Source organism: Cygnus olor, chromosome 2 (genome assembly GCF_009769625.2).
Source record: "Cygnus olor isolate bCygOlo1 chromosome 2, bCygOlo1.pri.v2, whole genome shotgun sequence".
NCBI lineage: Eukaryota > Metazoa > Chordata > Aves > Anseriformes > Anatidae > Cygnus > Cygnus olor.
Genome location: NC_049170.1, coordinates 80,771,498 through 80,790,964, shown reverse-complemented (window position 1 = coordinate 80,790,964; position 19,467 = coordinate 80,771,498). Strand labels below are relative to the sequence as shown.

The 19,467-nt window shown below is 40.8% G+C and overlaps 2 protein-coding genes across 2 annotated transcripts; both read right to left on the bottom strand.

Annotated features, from left to right (window-relative positions):
• Positions 1-337: 337 nt before the first annotated feature.
• LOC121065268 (heterochromatin-associated protein MENT-like) lies at positions 338-8,271 on the bottom strand. Its single transcript, XM_040547984.1, has 9 exons — positions 7,940-8,271; positions 6,479-6,532; positions 4,984-5,160; positions 4,513-4,599; positions 3,998-4,135; positions 3,331-3,448; positions 2,632-2,774; positions 1,717-1,884; positions 338-1,171 (listed from the first exon to the last, which is right to left on the bottom strand). The coding sequence occupies exons 3-9, from the start codon at positions 5,149-5,151 to the stop codon at positions 764-766; spliced, it is 1,230 nt and encodes a 409-aa protein (XP_040403918.1). The 5' UTR covers positions 5,152-5,160; positions 6,479-6,532; positions 7,940-8,271; the 3' UTR covers positions 338-763.
• A 548-nt stretch (positions 8,272-8,819) lies between these two features.
• Positions 8,820-16,736, bottom strand: LOC121065267 (serpin B10-like). The gene is made up of 8 exons (XM_040547983.1): positions 16,363-16,736; positions 15,124-15,301; positions 14,136-14,249; positions 12,431-12,565; positions 11,911-12,028; positions 11,395-11,537; positions 10,721-10,876; positions 8,820-9,847 (listed from the first exon to the last, which is right to left on the bottom strand). Exons 2-8 carry the CDS (start codon positions 15,289-15,291, stop codon positions 9,443-9,445), a joined length of 1,239 nt encoding a protein of 412 aa, XP_040403917.1. The 5' UTR covers positions 15,292-15,301; positions 16,363-16,736; the 3' UTR covers positions 8,820-9,442.
• Positions 16,737-19,467: the final 2,731 nt, after the last annotated feature.

Genomic DNA, 19,467 nt, shown 5'->3' with positions numbered 1-19,467 from the left:
GCAACCTTATCCTTGAAAGTTTAGGGAAATTAGGACGTACTGCAAAATGAACAGCAGTGGGCAATTAAATGTTAAAGGCTGGACCGTTTTCCCTCACTGCCCCCTTTTTTCATGAAGCTGCAAGGGCAATATAGACAATGCGTGTGATGTACCTGTGTGTATGCAGTGAGATGGGGAGATAAGGGGTATTTTGAGATGAATTTGGGTCTGTATTAAGTATTTAATTAACTTCCAACGATCTTTAAAATAGTGAAGATAAGGAAACTATATTGTAATGCAAATGCAGGTTTCCCAGTAAGGAAATAGAGTATATAGATTTCTACATTATTTTTTTTTCTCTTCCTTATGGAATTTTTTCCTCTCTGAGAGGTCTAAAAGTATAGGCTGCATTTCCCTTGAAGTCAGCACCAGGCATGGGGCTAGATGATGGGCTGCGTGCAAAAAGCCTTTATGACTCCTCCTTACTCTTGAACAACAAAGCCAGAAAAGCAGGTTTGATGCAAGGGAGCAAAATTCAGCGTTCTGCTTTCTGTGAAAAGCTCTCTCATTAGCACAATGGAAAGCAACTGCAGAATGACAATCTTTGAGGCACAGGGTGGTCTCTGGGTGCTGCCTTACTTGGGGGTGTGTGGAAAGAAAAAGGATATATACTTTCAGTACCTATGGCTATATGGCTTAAGGCTGAGCTTTGAATGCTGCAGTTCACATGTTTCTTTTGATAAGTGAACTTTAGATGATGTCTGGGAGCAAGGAATAACTCATTCTACGGGGAGCAGAATCTGCCAAAAAAGAGGATGCTCTTGGATTTGTTGTGTCTGATGAAGAAGTGGAAAGGGTGATCAGCCCTGAATGTCAGAGCATGGTTGATAATTGCAGTTGTGTGTATGATAACTACAGCAGTAGCAGCAGCTGCCTCAGTGCCTTCCTCATCAACTGCAACAAAAGACTGGTGAATAACTCTGGAGATAGCCAAATCCTTCTTATCACCCATTCCGCTGAAATCAGCGTTGTTGGTGAAGGCAATGCGGATTCCCATACTGATCAGATTATCACTGAGGTTGTATTTTTCCTCCAGTTTGAACTTAGGCAGGTGCAGATCCACAAGAGTTTTTGTCATCTTCTTTGAATCAGCCCATTCAGACAGCTTCTCATATGTCAGTTCTCTTTCTAGCTGTTGTTCAAGAAAGAGGAGAAATTTGATAATTGCAAGAGAAAAACAACTGATTATAAAATAATTTTTTCACCAATTGAGTGAGTTAAACAGTTTTTAAGTGGCAAAGTTAACATTTAGGTGAAAGCACAAAATATAAATTGGTTTCACTGATGATCAGAGACAGGGTGTGAAGCAAACAAGAGACACAGCGTTGCAAGTTTTTAAGTGTCACCTCTGCCAAATTCATTGCAGAAGAAAGACAGGGCACCCAATACCTGCAGCTGACATCCCCTGAGGTAGTTCTGTCCTCTCTTTTAATTCAGTCATCACATGAAGGAAATTGCTGGGAGATTCCTAGCTGTGTGCCAAGTGGCTTGGTCCAGTTCCATACAGATGTCATGAGCAGAATGAGATAGGTATTAAAGGAAATTAATTCAGCTGTCGGGGGAGACCAAACTGCATGTCCTCAGAGGAGGAGATTTGGTCACCAGTCTGTCCTTTTTGTTTTAACGTCTGGGTGGTGATACAAAATGGATGTAGCATTTTTTTTTTTTTTTTTTTACCTGTTCAAGACCTGTAGTACCATCTTTGATGTCATCGGGAAGTAGGATGAACATACTGAGTTCATGTTTCACATACGGTAGCTCAATCATTTTGAAGTTCATTGTTTCCATGATAAGAACTGGAAATACGTGTTTCATATGCATCATCTTCACAGGCTTAGACTTGTTCTGTAAAATATTTATTTATCAGTTACAAATTATTCCTTGAAAAGAAGAATGAAGATGACTCAGCACAGTGGAGAGAGAGAAAACATCTGTAAGCAACTTTTATAACAGCAACTTGTCATAATTTTTCCACAGCTCTTCTTGACTGGGCAATATTGTTGATCTTGGTGTTTGCCCCAGAGCATTTTTTGGGGGGCTGAGTTGACTGATTTTTCTCTTCACCCCAGAACATGCACAGCAGCCCACAGAAGGAGGAAGAGAGAAATGTCTTCAAGGATTAGGGGGATAGAGCAGGCATGGCATACAGCCGTCCAACACTACAGCAGAGAAACAGCTACGGTTTAAGAGAGCAAGTATTGTGCAGTTTTTCTGTGCTCGCCTCTCTCTGGCAATAAGGGACTGGCTGATCATTCTTCATATCACAACCCTTAACAGAAGATAATGCTCATTGCTGTGCCAAGGGGTTCATGATGAGGGGAATTTTCACCCTGTTTTGCAAAAAGGCCTTACGTGACTCTAGTTAGTTTTTGGAAACTGCATAATCTATCTGGATCTACTTATCCTTTGCCTGAGCAGTGTCTTAATGTTGCATAAATGTTGGTGAGCTGACCACTGACACATTTTGCTGTAACCAGCTTTTCAGAGAGTCTGTTTACTGCAGGGATACGTAAGGACCAATGAATGGAAATACTGCAGCAGGAGATGCTGTCACCAGGCTGTTCACTGCAAGGAAGGCAAAGAGGAACTCACCTTGCTCAGTCGGAAGGGTTGCGTATTCGTTGTTTGCGCGTTAAATTTCTCTTCCCATTCTGCCTTGAAGTAGATGGCATTTACCAGGATCAGCTTGGTGTAGCTTGTCACATCTTGTGAACTCAGCAAATTCTTGATTTTACCTTATGAAATCAGAAAAGTCAGGTTTTATCCCAGTGTAGCACGGCGAGGGCATTTTGTTTGTTTATTTTTCCTTCAGTTCAGCTCCTTAGTGAAAAAGTCCGTGCCTCAGTTCCCTACCCCCTAAATCGCTTCACTGGCACAAATCAATGAGTCTGTTTGCTGTTTCCAAAGCTGCTCACTGCCTACTTCTTCCAGCTAGCTGACAGGGATCAGCTCCTACCAGCAAAAAATGCCACAGCTTCACGGTAAGCAGCTGGGAGCAGAAAGCCGTGTGCTGCCTCTGCCAGCGGGTTAAACCAGGCACGAGGAGGCTCGCACCTCTGGGCAGTGCAGGAAAGTTCCTCCAGGCAGGCATCCATCCCCACCTGCCTTGGAGGAAGTTCCTCAAAGACCTCACTGAGGTCTGCATCGGGTATTTCGGGCTGTCCCAGTGCTGCTCTAGCTCTGCCCTCCCACTGCATCTCTGCTTGCTGCCCGTTCAAGGGCACCTGCCCAAAGGGAGTGTCAGGCTGACTTATTAGCGGAGGAAAGATGTTGGGGTCGAGCTCAACTTACCCTCAGTTTCCTTTTCCACCCAGGTGTTGATTTCCTTCCTGGATTGTTCTGATGCTGTTTTAAAGTTAACCTTTTGTGGCTCTGCCTTGTAGTACTTCTTGCTGAGCTGTATGTATGTCTGGAAAATGGCAATAAAAACAAAAAAGAAAGAAGCTCTATAATGTACTGTATTTTTTCAGCCCCAAAAGGAAGTTGTTAGCTCTTGGACTTCATGTTAACTTCTTGTGCATAGAGGGCTGTGGGATCTAGCTTTTTGCCCTCTATTGGGCTGTGAGTTAACAGTTAAGAAATAAGGACAGAAAATTCCCTGCTCTTCTTCCCAGTTTAATTTGGAAAAGGGAGAAAGACTGCATGTCCCATGGATGTGCTTATTTTAATGTCCCATTTACAATTGCATGTACTGAAAATCCTAATAATAAATTTCCTAATAATAGAGCCATACTGCATGAAAAGAAATCCTGCATTACTGTCAAAGGATCCTTATATACTGGGAGAATGCCAACTGGTATTTTCCAGTGAAGCTTATCACTGGAAGTCAGGGCTCTTTATTTGAAGAACTGGGGGACAGCTTCAAACCTGTTCTATTAATGACAAGTAAATACAATGAAAAACTTTTTTTTTTTTCAGCTTTTCTTAATCCTCTCTGAGATAAAACTGTTCAACTTACAGGCAGCAATGGGTAGGTTTTTTCCACATAGACACGGTTGGCACTTCTCAGTGAGTAGGTGTTTCTGGGTTTATTCATGGCAGCCAGGAGCTCTTTGAAGCCAGAGTGGATATTTTCAGCTTGCTCATGCTCAGGATCCTTGGAAAGAGAAACCATACATTTAACTATTACATTTTTAATGAAGTTTTCAAAGCATGCTAAGTGCTGCATGTGGGGAGGGATTTGTGTTCCTCCCTCTTATATTTTCTCTCTCCAAATTTACCACCACTGCAGTTTGCAGGGCTCTGTTAATGACTGATTTACCATACAGCAAACCTTCCAAAATAGCCCAGTGACTTGTCCTTCTTTTGAGTCTGAGTGAAGAGAACTGAGCTTGAACGTGTTGTGAAGCATGTTGGGTTTTGTACTTTAAATATAATGAGAGATACAGGTGAGAAATACTGGACTGTTAAAGCTGTATCTGGACGTTTTGATTCTGGAGATTCTTTATCTTATCTATTATCTCTAATAGATACCATTCTTCTTCTTTTTGGTCTCCCCCGAGAAGGTCTGGCCACAGAAGATGACCCATCAGCTCCCGCAGCTTTAGTGAAATGAAGAACCTGCAAACAGTTTCCAAAGGTAAGAAACGGGCATGAAGGGACTTGCATGACCTAAAGCCTAATGGAGATAAAATGGTTGTCTTGTTTTACTCCTTACGATAATTCATTCTGCTTGTGTGACTAATCAAAGGGATGCTGAAGTTGTAGTATGTGTAAATCCCACAGAGTAACAAAGGACAGCACTGATCCCCTCCCAGAACATCAGTGTTCATGCAGGCATGCCACAAAGCTGAACTCCCTTCCACAGCAGTTGCACTCAGCAATAGCAATGCATTTGTGTAAAGCCAGATGGTTTTCCCCAAACAAGGAATGCTGGGCATTTCCCTGAGTCTGAACAGGAGTGCTGGGCAATGCTGAGCACCACAGCTTCATAGAGCAACCTACCTCTGCTATCTCTCTTGCTGTATTGCCTTTTGCACCCAGGAATGTCAGGGCCAGAGCAGATGATATACTCCAGGGGGAAAAGAAAATGTTTTTGTCCTTATTGGTCTCATTCAGCTTGTTGAAAAGATCAATTGTAAACTTGCCAACTGCTTCTGAGACCTGTTCCATTGCTACAATCTGTAAAGAGGCAACAGACAGAATTTTACTGTTTGAATGTTTAAAATGATGTATGCAATGCATGTTAGTGAGAAATGTTACATGTGCAACACAATGCATGGGCACCTACTAAAACTAATAGCCTAGTAATGTTTCATCTTCCATGCAGATACTGTTTGCCACCTGTTAGGAGCAGAAATTTGTTAGGTTTTTGTTATTCAGCTAATATTTCTCTATAATTATAGATATGTCCTCTTTTACAGAGCTGCATTTTCTTTGTGTTTCTTTCTGCCTTTGGTTTTCAAAAGGGTACAGATTTTTAAACTGCATATTTTTGTTCCATTTCATTCTTAAATTATTTATCAAAGTAATGTTCTCAGGGGAATCTAAATATCTCTGTGGTTTTATTACATGGGTTCATAACACATCTAAGCTTCCTGCTACCTCATTTTTGATCTATATAGAATTAAGAGCTGATACTGAGAATGTATTTATGCATAATTCTTAGGCTTATGGTCTTTCCCTGTCTAGCTACCCATTTCAACTAGTACCATGTATGGCTAAGTTGTTATTTGCTTTTAGATTGCAGTATTTTATTCACGAAGTCTAACTGCCACCTCTTCTGTATGTTCTGACAATTTTATTTTCCTCAGAAACTGGCAGATTCCTTGAAGCTACAAGTATTCCAGGCTTTAAGATATTTGTCCAGTAGTACCTGCTTCATATTTTCCAATCAGACCAGAAAATGTTGTTGTTATTATTGTCATTATTATGTAAAGAAAGATTGATACCTACGGAATGGCACTGCAGAAATTGTGGGGTAATCTCTGAAGTCTACAGGTAATTATTGAGTGGTTGGTTACCAAACCACTACAGTTCTTCTGGCAGTCATTGTGAAGTCTATACCAAATCTGTACCACAGAGTGATTTCCTTTGAGAACTTGGCCAAATAAGCATCAGGATAGAAATCTCTCTGCTTATCTCTAATGTACACTTCTCTGAGTCCCTGGCCTGATAATGCACAGTGCTGTGCCATTGCAGAATGAAAATGGCCTTTACTTCACCTGACTCCTTTATCAAACTAAAGATTTTAATTAATAAGACAGTTACTGCCCTGAGAGAATTTTCCTTCTCATGATTAATTCTGTCCCCAACTAACCGTTTTCCTTAGCCTGACAAGTTAATTTTCTCTAAGGCTTGACATCTAGAAAAGCATAAGTCAAGAGTAACGATTGCAGTATAACACTGGTATGTTACGATTTACTTATACAGTCATACAAGGTACAGACCACCTTTTAAAAGCATTGGAAAAGTTACTTAAATTGGTTTAAATATTTACCTGTGATCCCGTGAGAGAGAAGACTTAAGCCTTGTCCTCAGCCAGGTTCTGTGCCTGTGTGTTAAGCAATGAATAAATTTAGAAACATGGTATAGCTTGCACCTCCCTTTCCGTCTCCCCTACATCCAGGCTGTTCCCGCCTACCCAAAGCTGCTCTCGACTGAATCCCCAAAAGATCTCGTGCAGCTTTGTCCTCCTTGTTGACCTTATCACTTTTTAGTTTTAGGCATTTCAAAGGGACAATGTGGATTATAATCTCAGTTTTGCTGTTCCACCACAGTAGTCTACTGACAGGATAGCAAACAGTTCACCTACTCCAGTGGTCTTCTGATGTTTTGTAGACAACTGGTCTATTGTTTAAAATAAATGAATCTAGTAAAAAGGTTATGGAACCAGAATACATGGTTTTAGTTTCTGAATGTAAGAAGTTATGGTAGGCCTGATTCACCTCTCCAGCCTTGCCCAGCTGTTACTCTTGGGTTTTGTATAAGGTACATCAGCATTAAGTGGCAAGAGATCAGTGACTGAATTAGACTCTGAGAGTCCAGCTTCAGAGTCAAGATCATTAGGAGCACAGGCAGAGGCAAAGCCATGAAAGAGGTAAGGCTGGACACCCCTGCTTCTTGTGTTGGCGAAGAAATCGTGTTGCATTCATGGCTGGGAAACACCTATGAGAAACACTGCAAAACACGGAGCTAGTGCACAGTACTTGCATGTGCTTGAAGAACAAGGACTGAAACAACCCCAGTGGCAGGTCTCGAGCAAAGATGGAGTGAAAGAATACAAGAGGGGCAAACATGGCATAGTGGTCATCGCTCTACTGTCCCAAAAAAGAGCAGGGCTGCTGTTGGGTGGTGGGAGAAGAGGAAGGTGGTGGCAACATCTGTAAGAGTCTAGGGGACAGGGGAAGAGGAATGGAGGAAGGGAAGGAAACTGTACTATGTGCTAAGCATTTTGCTGCAAGCCTGATTACAGGAACAGAATGGGTCAAGTCTTCTGAAAAGTAGAAGAAATCACTGTTGTGCAAGGCAATGAAGAAATGCCAGAAATTAAAAAAGTGGTGGTTTTAGTATGATGAGCAGAGTCATCAAGAAATCAGGATAAGATAAAGGCTCACTGAATGGTTAGGTGGTGGGAAAGGCCGTGCTGGGGAGACTCCAAGTTCCAAAGAAGTATGCTGACAGCAAGCAAGCTAGCTCCCTCTGCTAGTCAAGATGCAAGAATGCCAGAGAGGATGAGAAGGCAAAAGGGGTGTTGACAGCAGAGGAACAAGAGAGAGAATCACACAGGTTGGTTGACAAGGATTTCCAGAGGCCAACTCCCACTTGGAGCAGACCCATCAGTAGATAAGGTCACCCACAGTCCTTCCAAGGGTGGAATTTCCCCAGCTTTCCTGGGCAACCTGCTCTGGTGCTGTGCTGCTCACCAGGGGAAAATGTTGTTCCTCAGCATGCAACTCACCCTCCAAGTTTTGTTGCCATTTGCCCTTGGTAAGGATCCAGCACCGCCAAGAGGACACTAACTCTGTCATCTTTACAACCATGCCTAAAATAGAAAAGGTGACTGATATTTCTAATGACTTTAAAGGCCTGTGCCTGAGTTTGGATGCATGTTGTCAATGTTTTGTTTCTCCTTGGCCTCCCAAACATGGTTTTTATATGTTCCCGAGGAACACCAGAAAGTGCTTGAGAGGCTTGTCCATGGAGACATGAAGCCATTCCATTAGGTGAAGCACAACATGTCAGAAATGACATACAGAGATCCTGTGACATGTCTCACAGCTGAGACAGAAGGCAACACTTGTGAGGCTGGATGGGGATGGAATAAAGCACTTGCTTTACAACACTGTCCCTGTGCTCCTTCCCATTTGTGAAGCAGAGCCAGAGGGGAGCCTGGCAGCAGTTGGTCACATGGAAGAAAACAGAAATGACTCGCTGACAGCCAGCAGCCTCATCTCTGCCAGGAAAATGGGGTCCTGCCTTCCTAGGAAGGGATGTTTCTAGTGAGATGCTGTTGGTATGTGCAAGTGCTGTAAAGAGGCCCAGTCCTTTCCTCTCTGCTCTAAATTCAGAGAGCTAAGAGCATCCTCTACAAATGTGCAAGACTGGTTAGGATGCTCTCCTTTTTAGGAGAAAGAGCTATGACAACATACATGTAGTGAACATGTAGAGGGGGATTTGCGAGTAATCTTCCAGAAGATGCTTAGAGAGTTAGCATTACAGATTTGATTCTCCAGTTTGATCTTGCTTGCAAACAGTGAAATAAGTGCCAAAGGGAAAGTAAAGTAAAGCAGTGTTGGGTTGGCAACCGCTGAATGAAGGAAAGGTTATGACAAAGGAGAGGGTTTCAAGGCACATGTTTTATTTTCCTCCAGTTCTGTGTTGTTGTTTCAGTATTTGCCAATTGATGTAGGGCAAAAATTAGAAAGTACATGTGTTAGCCCCTTTGCATGCAAGAACAAATCACCAGTATCAGGAACACAGAGGAATTTGCAGGTTTATTTCATTACCAGCAGTGCCAGGCTGTGAAGTTGTTATAAGACTGAGCAGGCTCTGGTTGAGGTGGCCCTCCTGGAACAGCCAGCTTAGCAGAGATGTAGCAGCTTTCTGCAGGAAGGAGTTTTTCCCATTTCTTTTCTTCTTATGTGCAAAGCAAGTGTGTTGGGAAGTACTCTTTTAGATCAACCTAGTCTGTTGTGCACAGTGACAGTTCTGGTTTGGAATCAATGTTGTTCTGCCACAGTTTGGTGCTTAGAGTGCTGTTCTACAGTTTTGGGGTTCTTTGTCCAGGAAAGTGAGCCAGAGACTTGAATTCAAGTTATTTTTAATATGTGCTCTCTTCTAACAGAGATTGTCAACAGTACAGGAAAATGGTAAAGTGCACAGACTATTGAGAAGTTCTTCATGATGTGTATTGTGTTAATTATTGTTGTTGCAAGGGCGTGTTTAGTAACAGTCAATTTTTTTATGGGGAGCAGAACCTTCCCAAGAAGAGGATGCACTTGGTGCTGTTGTGTCTGATAAAGAAAAGGAAAGGGTGATCTGCTACAAAAATAATAGCAGCACCAAGGCTTCGTGATGTCAGAGCTGCTGAACTGGCAGCTGCTGCCTCTGTACCTTCTTCATTGACTTCCATATGACACTTGTGAAAAACTTGTGACAAAACCAGATCGTCATTCTCTGACATTCCTGTGAAATCAGCTTGACCTTCAGTGAAGGCATCTTGTATCCCCATCTTGCTCAAAGCAGATTTGAGGTTATATTTCTCTTCTACTGTGAACCTGGGCAGATACAGCTCCACTTTAATTTTCTCCATGAATTCTGGGCTGGTCCATGCAGACAAGTTTTCAAAAGTCAATTCTCTTATTAGCTGCAGTTAGTTAAGAAGAGAATCAGAAAATTAGACAGCGTTCAAAAACCTGGGCCCTAAAGATGATTTCTTCTTTTTTCTTAAACTGAGAGCTTTTCAAGCTGTTACAAGAATACAAAAAAAAGCAGTGAAATACCAACTGTAAGATCTTTTATACTAGAAGAGAGTATATTGCTTTACAGTAGGTCAATGCAATATTTGAACAGTTCTCAGTAATCATCAGGTGACATAGCAGGGTTAAATATTTGTAAAACAACAACAGTGTTAAGTAACAATAGCCTGGTTGATTTGCAGCTCACATTTCTGTCTTTTGTACAGTTTAGAATTTACTGAAAACGTTTTTTTTCTCCTCTATGAACACTCACTAACATAAATGAAGATTTAATAAGAGTTTACTCTCTGGAGGCAGGATCAGTGTCTTTACAGAAGGTGGCAGTGTGTATATATATATTAGCTCTGGACATCCTGAAACGTAGTGGAGGCTGTTCAGTTTGTGCTTTTCTTTTTGAATGAAATCACATCTATCTGAATTGGAACAGACAGTGAATCTCAGCAGGGCTGGATTTCTGTCCTCATTGTTCTTCAGGTGGAATTAGTGCCAGTCTTGCTGGGTTTGGGCTGCCTCTTTCCAGAGGTAATGAGCAACATTAGGAATCACAGAAATGCCCCCTGCCAAGAGCTAAAAAGATCTCCAAGAGGTTCAATTTCACAGTGTTGGGCCAAGTTTGGGGTTTGCTTTTCCTTGAGTCTGGTCAGTGCCCTCCTTCTTAGAAATAAGATTGCAGCCCAATCTTTTACCTCGGACGTGCATAAAATAAGTAAATAATGGCATTCTTGTTTCTCACATGATTTGAGTTCTCTGTTGCCCCTTACCTTTTGTAGGCCGGTGATGTCACGCGGTAGGAGGATAAACATGCTGAGGTCGTTATTGACATATGGAAGCTCAACAACATCAGTCTGGACTGATTCTATGTAGGTCCAATTAAATTTATCACTAAGGAACATCATTGGTACTGGTTTAGTTGTATGCTGCAACAAATCAAATGAAATACTTGAAATTTGTACTCTGAACAGTAAAGCACTAAGTTGAAATAGCACAGTGGAGGTACATCCTTGTGGCTCTTAGAGGTGGGACACAGGATATACAGACAGCTTCTGGTCTTCTGGGGTTCATAGCTAAGCAGGCTACCAGAGCTGTCTAGGATGACGCATATTTATAGGAAGCTGTGTTCCACTCTGATTTATTGTATAGTTGAAAATGTATAGAACTAGTTTGTACAGTTTTGTTCGCCTTGTTTTTCCTGCCTTAAGAGGAGAATGGAAGTTTGTTTCAAGTCAGCTTCTGACAATTATACTTGTGCTTCTGGTGCTAGTATGTGTGTGCAGTCTTTGTACTGAAGATGTAGTAAGGAAAATATACTATGTAATTTAAATGAATTAATTTTAATGCTCTGTGGATTTAAAAAATGACAGGAAATTCTTTCCTCCATCTTTTTAATTGTTTTTTCTACATGCCGTCTAGTATATAAGGCATTATATTCCCATACCGTGTTTATTCTGAAAGGCCTTTGCCTGGTAGCTTCAGCTTCAAACTTTGTTGCCCAAGTTCCTTTGAAGTAAAGTGCATTTACCAGGACTAGCCTGGTGAGTGAATCTATGGATCCAGGAGGCAGCAGACTTTGAATTTTACCTAGAGAAAACCAAAGGACATTCACACATTTGTGCAGCTTTACTGTTTCAGAGTAAATGTTGGAACAGTTTCTGCAGATGTAAGACAGGGAAGTTATAATTGCTGATATGGCATGCTTTTAGCTTGAGATTATTCATAAATACATGGTAACCATGATTTACAAAGAAGAGTAAGCCACGTTCCTCTCCCTTTCAGATAGAGGAAGAATTTTAGTAAGGGCTTGCCAGCAGATGACTACTTTAGGAAAAGTAGTGATCTGATTTACCTTTCTGAGATTAGTTGTTTACCTGCCTTGGGCCCCTTGCGTACAGAGACATTGTTCAATAGTGAAATTACCTCCTTTAGGACTGGGATAGGAGAGGCTGGAGCTTACCTTCAGTCTGCTCTTCGACCCTGGAATTGATCTCTCTTCTGATTTCATTTGCTGCTCCCACAAAGTCAACTGCCTGTGGCTCTGCATTGTAGTATTTCTTGGCTAACTGTAAGTATTCCTGCATTGCAAGAGTGGCAGGCAACAAACATAAGACAGATGTCTATGTGAATGCCAATAAGTAACTAGCCAAGTGAAAACACCGTAAAAATGACATAGGCTACAAGCACAGTATTTTGTCAAAAGAATGAATTATTCTTTTTAGTGGAAATATGCAATTTAAATGTTTTCACCTAACCACATCTGTGAATCATATTGAAATTAGATACACGTCCCATAAAAGTAAAATTATAGTGTCTGAAGTCTCAGGAAAAGCCTCACAGGAAGTATGTATGTTACCGATAATAACACAATTTGCAGATGTAATGAAAATATTTTAAATTATGTCATTTATGGTTTGTTGTTATAGATAGATCATAAAGGTTGATTAGCGCTTCATATTATGAATAAATGGTCTACATACCTTACTGAAAGGCAGTGATTTTTCTCCATATAACTGGTTGACACTTCTAAGCAGGTAATTTTTAGTGGGTTTGTTGATTTCCAAGTTGAGTGCTTTAAACCCAGTGTGGATATTGCCTGATTTGCCAATTTCTGTCTTCAAGAGAAGGAAAAAAAAATGTTATTCATTTGTTCTGTAGAGCTGTTCAGATTTCTAATTTCTCTCCTCATGCAGCTCATTGTAAAGTATTGCCTGTACTGCAATGCAAAAGATGTACTAAATTGAACAGCTATCAAAAGAATCATTTGAAATTACTAAAAGTTTCAGGTACACTATAGGCTCTGTAAGAGCCCTGGAATACAAGTGGTAAGAGCCTGAACTATGTAAAACATTTAAGGGTTTCTAAATGGAGGTTGCAAAACTAAGTATATCCAGACAGTGAGAGACAGAATGTAATTGCTAAACTATGCATGCAGATTTGGCTGTGTGACTCCTAATAAGATTTATGAAAGTCGAGTTGCATGGCAAGTTTGCCCTACTTTTCTTAACCTTGCTCTAAATGTTAATATTTTGTAAATTCATTATTGTAGCAATCGTGGTAAATTGTTTATATTGAAGTAACAGGATTAAATGATTGTGGACCCAAACTCTCAAACCACCTCAAGGAAATCAAGCTGTGAATTAGTAAACTAAACCTCTGGGTCTGTACTGTATTCATCTTGTCATTACATCAGAGTAAGAGGCATGAACAGACATTTAAATTTCTAAGCTGTTAGAACAATCCCTTTGCCCTGCCCCCAGTGCTCCCTAATTTTTATAGTTTGGATGAGCATTAATCATGAGGAACAATCCCTCCCTCTCCTGTTCATGTAGAATAAATGGGTTGTTGACGTAGGCCCCAGAATAAGTCTTCCCACTGTGGGATTTGAGTGTGGGATGCAGATTCAAGTTCCCATTCATCAAAACTCACTGCTGCTAGGGTTTTGTGGGCAGACTTCGGGGAAATGGCTCACTCCATGAAGAATAAGGATGACTGGAAATAGCAGGGAGAACTTTAGGCCACCGTGGCTGAATTGTCAGTGAGGAAAAACTGCTTTTACTGACTCAGAGGAATTATGTTTGATTTCCAGATTTTTCCATTTTCTTAAATTATAGCTAATTTCATAAAAGATGCCTGCTATTCTGTCAAAGAAATGTCTCAGGAATATGCCAGTTTCCATTTCTCTAAGATTTATTGCAAGCAACTATTGGTCTACCTTGGGAAATTCCAATATGCCAATTTATTATGCTAACTTATTGAATGAAATAGAGACTAATTTCTGAAATGTATCAAGCATAGGTAGCCTGTAAAAATTAATTCTTTGTTGTTGTTGTTGTGTTGATGCTGCAATCAAATGTGTGGGAGAGTAGCTTTGTTACTGTGATTTGTTCTCTCAGACAGGGACCATGCTTTTTCAAAAAGATCAAGAGATCCATTGACAGGGAACAGTCACATTAGATTTTAAATTTTGCAAATTTGAGGTTAGATTTTGCAATTCTACCTAAAAATGGGAAGTATGTCGTAAGTATTGCATTAGGTGAAGGTACCATAGGATGCTGTACCAATTAATTGTGTACTCTGCATTTGAGGAAGGCAAACACATGCAAATGCAAACATGGAAAGAAAACAAAAGCAAGAGAAAATGTTACAATGCCCATAGCATGATAGCTAGATTTGGTGAGATACCTTCTGGAAACAGGCACGTCGATTTGACAGATGCTCTTCTGTTCTGGAAAAGACTTGCATTCTTATGGTTGTGGTGACATTTCTGGCTCCTTCAACTTCATTAAAGTGAAGTACCTATAGTGGAAATCACAATAATAAATGCAACAACAGAAAATTTGCTGTTTCAGTAAAATCTTTCAGTGATGTCATAGGACTGGTGATGAACAGAGCCAAATTCAGATTTTACTCTTGCATCCAGTCCTGAATGAATATGGAATTTGGTTAGGCTTTGAGGCCCATGCTTTCAAAATGGCTTGAGCACACTAAGATGAGGGTTGCAGGGCAAAACTTTCATGTGCCTGGCATTTCTAGAGGAATTTGCCTGCTTTGAGTTAGCCCCTGGGCTGACAAGACAATGACTGGGAAGAGCCAGTTATCTCCAGATGGGGACTACCAAAGCAGAAGTCTAAATGGAGAGCTGCTACATGTCAGAAAGCAGGAAAACGATGTGGGCAGATTCATGCCCTGAGTACCTTGCTCTGGGCATGTGCACCTTACTCAGGCTGCAAAGGGGTACATCTAAACTTGGAGCACTTCTCAGAAGATCCATGCCTTTTTGTTTTATTTTCCCTGCTTCCTAACAGGAGATCTCTCCTTTCTTTGAAACTACGCTGCCCCTCTTTTGTCCTGTAGCTCAGTAGTTAGACCGCTGCCTTAGCAGGTGGGACAACTTCTTTTACCTTAGTAGTTGCAAACTCACCAGCTCCCATTTGTTGGGGGCCTCTGTTTGCAGAAGCTACAGTGGGCTCTATCTTTTGACCTGCACACGTGGAGAAATGATCTATCCACTGCAGTGGACAACAGGGGCAAGACAGGTACTGGCATACATGGAGAGTTTTGTTTGTTTTCTGCTTATGGTTTTCTTATGATCTATCATAGTAAATTTCTGACATAGAGGATGTTATTCCAAGAGATCAACCCTCTCAGACCTTTTGGGGCCCAGACTCACCTTTGCCATCTGATCTGCAGTGTTACCTTTTGCTCCCAAATACACGGTCGCCAGGACAGATGAAATACTCAAAGGGGCAAATAAAATATTCTTGTTGCCATCTTCTTGACACTGATATTTGAAAAAGTCAAGCGCAAAGTTTGTGTTTGCTTTATTTAAAGCTTCCATTATTCTGAACCTGCACAGAAAGAGAGAAAAGATGCAATTAGCTAAGCATTAATTGTGACTGCTATGTATCTACAGGTTTCTTTTCACTTTTTTTTCTTTATATTTTTATTTTTTGGTGATTTGAAGGCTTTCTAAAAGTATTTTCAAAACTTGTGTCCTTTATAAGGTTGCTAGTGCAGCACAGTAATCCTCTGCATGACTGAGACTCACTGGTAGTGTATGCAAATTAGACCAAAGGCAAAATCTGGACTGTGCCAGGTATTTTCTTCAGCTCTCCTATGACCTCAGGGAACTGAGTGAAAGTGTGCTGGCTTGTCAGTACTGCTACGCTATTCGTTTCTGCCAACTTTGTTATTCATAGTGTATGAACACTCCTTCATTCACCAGAAGTTCACGTGGAGAGACAAATATCCATGCAAAAGACAATCAGGAGGAACAGATGAAAACTCATTGAATCAGGATGGTTACACTGTTGCACCACCCCAACTTCTGCATGGTAAGAATCCTAAATTCCCTTTTGACTTTCAATAATTTCCTGAAACTCTGTCTTATGGTGCTAGTTCAGATCCTAACTTCCCAATCTTCAGCATGACAACGTTTCCTTAATCAGTAGACCACATGTGCTGCTATTTACTGTCTGCATTGCGGCCGTAGCTGAGAGACCTAGGCATGGACTAGGAGCTATTCTGGTTGGTATAGGATGACCATAGAATAAATTGTTCTTGATCTCAGCAGTTTGCAAACCAGGAGCTGTCCTCATGTACATGAGAACTGAAGATCACAGGTACAAGTTAGCCAATTTAAGCAAACACAGCTCACCTTGCTATGACACATATGCTAGCCAGTAAGCTCTAGAAATTACAGAACTATGTAGAATAAATTGCTCTTCCTGTATATTTCTAAGACTTGCCCCTCCTAGACCATACCTGTGCCATCTTAGTAAAATATTTTCCCAAGCATTTGTTGTTTCCCATTCAGATCCCTGTTGCCTTTTCTCTATGCATTTGTCAACAAATTAACATCATCCAAGAGCATATGAAATACATAATCTCTAGAAATAATGACAGTTACCTTGTTTTGTGCAGGGAGGAAGACTGCTGCTCTGGGTGTCTCCAAGGTTTCTGCAGTTCACACGAAGGGTAGGCTGAATTTATACTCTGTCTGGCCAGTTCTGCAAAGGTTCTTATGACTCATAAGTATGCAATTTATTTTGCCCCGAAGGCCACATCCCTGTGGAAGAACTGAATCATCTCAGAGTAGGATATGAAGTGATGGTGAGAACGATACCACAGAAAGACCTTACAAAACTGACTGCAGAAATACTTCTATAAACATTTTTGTGGCAACAGGCTAATAGCAACTTGAACCATCACTACTTGAAACCACATTTCTTTTGCCATTTTGAGGATTAAAAAAAATAATCAGTAGCTGACCTACTTTTATGATTCCTCTAATAGAAAAAAATTCTGAGGAACAGACAGTGACATCATATTTGTGAGGTTTTTCTATTGTCCGTTTCCTACTGATAAAGTATTTGTCACTTCTGGTGGGTTTTTATTTTAGCAAAATGAATTTTGTTAACCTTGGAGAATTATAAAATTGTACAACCAGGGAAATATTTTCACTGTGAGACAGTGAAGGTTGAGAAACAAGCATCAGACCCTTGCTTTTCTTATCACTGGCAATGTCACTAGAACATGATGTGGGTTTTAAATTAGACTTCTCTTTTCTCCTGTCTCAGTTTCCCTGCTCTAATCTGAAAGCTGCTGTTTCACCTATATAGCGCCTCAGGATGTATTCCTTATTTTCTGTTCCAGAAAATTTATATTGTCAGATACTCTGTCTTCTCACCTTGGCTACTAAAACATCTCCTTCCCTGATTCTCCTCGCAGTCATGTTGTCCCTATCTTTGTTGTCTTGTCTGTCTCCACTCTCACTTCTGACTGAAAAATTCTGTGTAATTCTAGCTTTGCCTTTTATTTTATTTTTTATCTCCCTGTTCTGTCGATACTATCACCTTGAATACAAAGACAGGAGCTGGTTGTATTTCCAGGGCTTCCTCCTCGACACTGAGCAAGACTCAGTCCCAAGGTCTATCCCCTCAGCATAAACTGCCTTCTGAGACCTTTATTCTGCCCTCCTGTCCATCAGCTGGCACAGAGTCTCCTGTGCTGAGGAACAAGATGTGGGAGTACTTGCAAAATTTGTTGTAGGGCATAAGATGTTGCTGCTGCAAAAGGCACCTTGCCAGTGGTGAACCATCTGCATCAATACACCTTGGGAACTGAAAGTTTTGCTAACGTTGTTTTCCTACTCGTGAGCAGCCGCGTAACTTTAACAGGATGGTGTTTTCCTGCCCCTCGGGTGTTTTGAAATTGTAGCTACATAAAAACAACGTGTTTCAGTGTGGGTTATAATTAGATGCATCTGTTAAGTTTTCCAGAGAACAGGAAAGGTGTTCACTGCAGAATTAATCGCTTCCATTGCGCTTGGGAAAGTTGTAATTTGTTTATATTGGCTTTAAGTGATTTCCAAAGCCTAAATGATTTGAGTCATCCTTGCAAATTTAGCCATGCTGTTGAACAAATGATAGATACATTGGATCAACTTCATCCCTTGGAGCAAGTCCTAGGATTTTCTGGTTTTAAAGCAGGGATGAATTTAACTTGTAACACTGCTCGCTGCGTTGCAGGAGGCGGCTGAGGTGTTCTGTATGTGCGGAAATGCTGGATTGGACTGAATGAGAGAGACCAGAGGGCACGTGTCTCAATGGGTGGTGCTGCGGCTGACTCAGTAGCAGCAGTTCTCCCACTCTATATTAAGTCAACACACCAGCACACTCAAAGTTTTATATTTGTGCTGGTAGCATCCTTCCTGTGGGAAGTAAACCGGTAGGCTCATTCACTGTGGTCATTCATGTTTCCACTTGGTCAAGACATCAGCGCCCTGGCCAGTCCTCAGCTGCATAAAAGCATTTTGTTTTCCTCCAGTTTAAGTGTAACTTAGCACAAGTCAATGTGACTTCTTTCTTACACAGTGCTGTTCTGTTCATTGGCACCTGGGCTCAGGAGTAGGTGAAATTCTTGCTGTCTATATAGAACATTTATAAACTACTCTAAAGGCTCTTGAGGGTCCTGAGAGAAAGATTTGGTAGCTTCTGTTTTCATGAAATTTTAGGATACAACTTGCCATGACTGGTTTTCATGTTAATCAGTAGGTTATTTTAGCTACCAACTCTTCATAGTTCTTAAAAATCTGATTTAGTTCAGACCATAGGTGTTCTATATTTCAAAAGAAAAATTGATGTTGGAAGGAAAGCTATTCAATTTCCTTGGCATCTAATATTTTTTACCAGCAAAAGCACTGTTTATTTATTTGGGAGGGAATAATTTCAGGTTCAGACAGCAAAGCAGTCTACCCACATTTCTGTCTCAGCCAGAGCAGGCCAGTAGGTTTTAAACATGAAAGAATTTTAAACGTCCCCAAACCTTTCTAAGGATTTCAGGAGGTGAGAAGCATGGGGAAAAGAAGAGTTCTGAAATCTGAGAATACTAGAATCCTGTTGGTCTGATTTCTTTAACCTCTGTGTGATTTAAAATTAAAAGTTTGACATTTATTTTCATAACAGCCCTCTTATTGACAGGGACCAAAACTGTAACGAGGACAGGGGCGCAGACACTGAGGAGATGGTAAGGGTGCTGGATGATGGGGTGCTTAGACTCCCCTGTGCTAAGGAGGACCCTCTGTCATAATGTCATTGAGGGTGCAGCACAAGCTTTTCCTAACCTTGTCAACTGAAATATAACAATACCTCTATGTTTCACCTAGAACGGTTGCCACAGATTTTGGTTTATGTTCTAGAGGATTTTTATGTGGGATAAATTTGTATCATCCTGATAGTTTTCTAAGTTTATAAGAGTATCTGTTTTCCCTATAAAGCTTTGGTTGGGAACGTGTCTTTATTTTAAAATAGAGTAGATAGCTATCTGTTGTGTACACACTACACGTAAGTTTTCAAGCCTTCCCTTGCCAAGCAATCTTTGCTGACATATTCTAACAGTATTTAGACCTTATGAGTTGCTAGAGGTGTGGCGATGTTCCTGTATAGGTATTACTAAGGCAATTTGCTCCACACCTGCAGAAAGCAAAGGTGTGGTGAGATTTGGCACATGAATT

Excerpts from the sequence above, each read along its gene's own strand:
- LOC121065267 (XM_040547983.1), bottom strand. The coding sequence starts at position 15,291 with ATGGAAGCTTTAAATAAAGCAAACACAAACTTTGCGCTTGACTTTTTC. Across the intron at positions 11,538-11,910 it reads GGTCGAAGAGCAGACTGAAG|GTAAAATTCAAAGTCTGCTG; the intron begins GTAAGCTCCAGC and ends GGTTTTCTCTAG. Across the intron at positions 9,848-10,720 it reads ACATCACCGGCCTACAAAAG|CTAATAAGAGAATTGACTTT; the intron begins GTAAGGGGCAAC and ends AACTAACTGCAG.
- LOC121065268 (XM_040547984.1), bottom strand. The coding sequence starts at position 5,151 with ATGGAACAGGTCTCAGAAGCAGTTGGCAAGTTTACAATTGATCTTTTC. Across the intron at positions 3,449-3,997 it reads AAACCTACCCATTGCTGCCT|ACATACATACAGCTCAGCAA; the intron begins GTAAGTTGAACA and ends GCCATTTTCCAG. Across the intron at positions 1,172-1,716 it reads GTACTACAGGTCTTGAACAG|CTAGAAAGAGAACTGACATA; the intron begins GTAAAAAAAAAA and ends CTTGAACAACAG.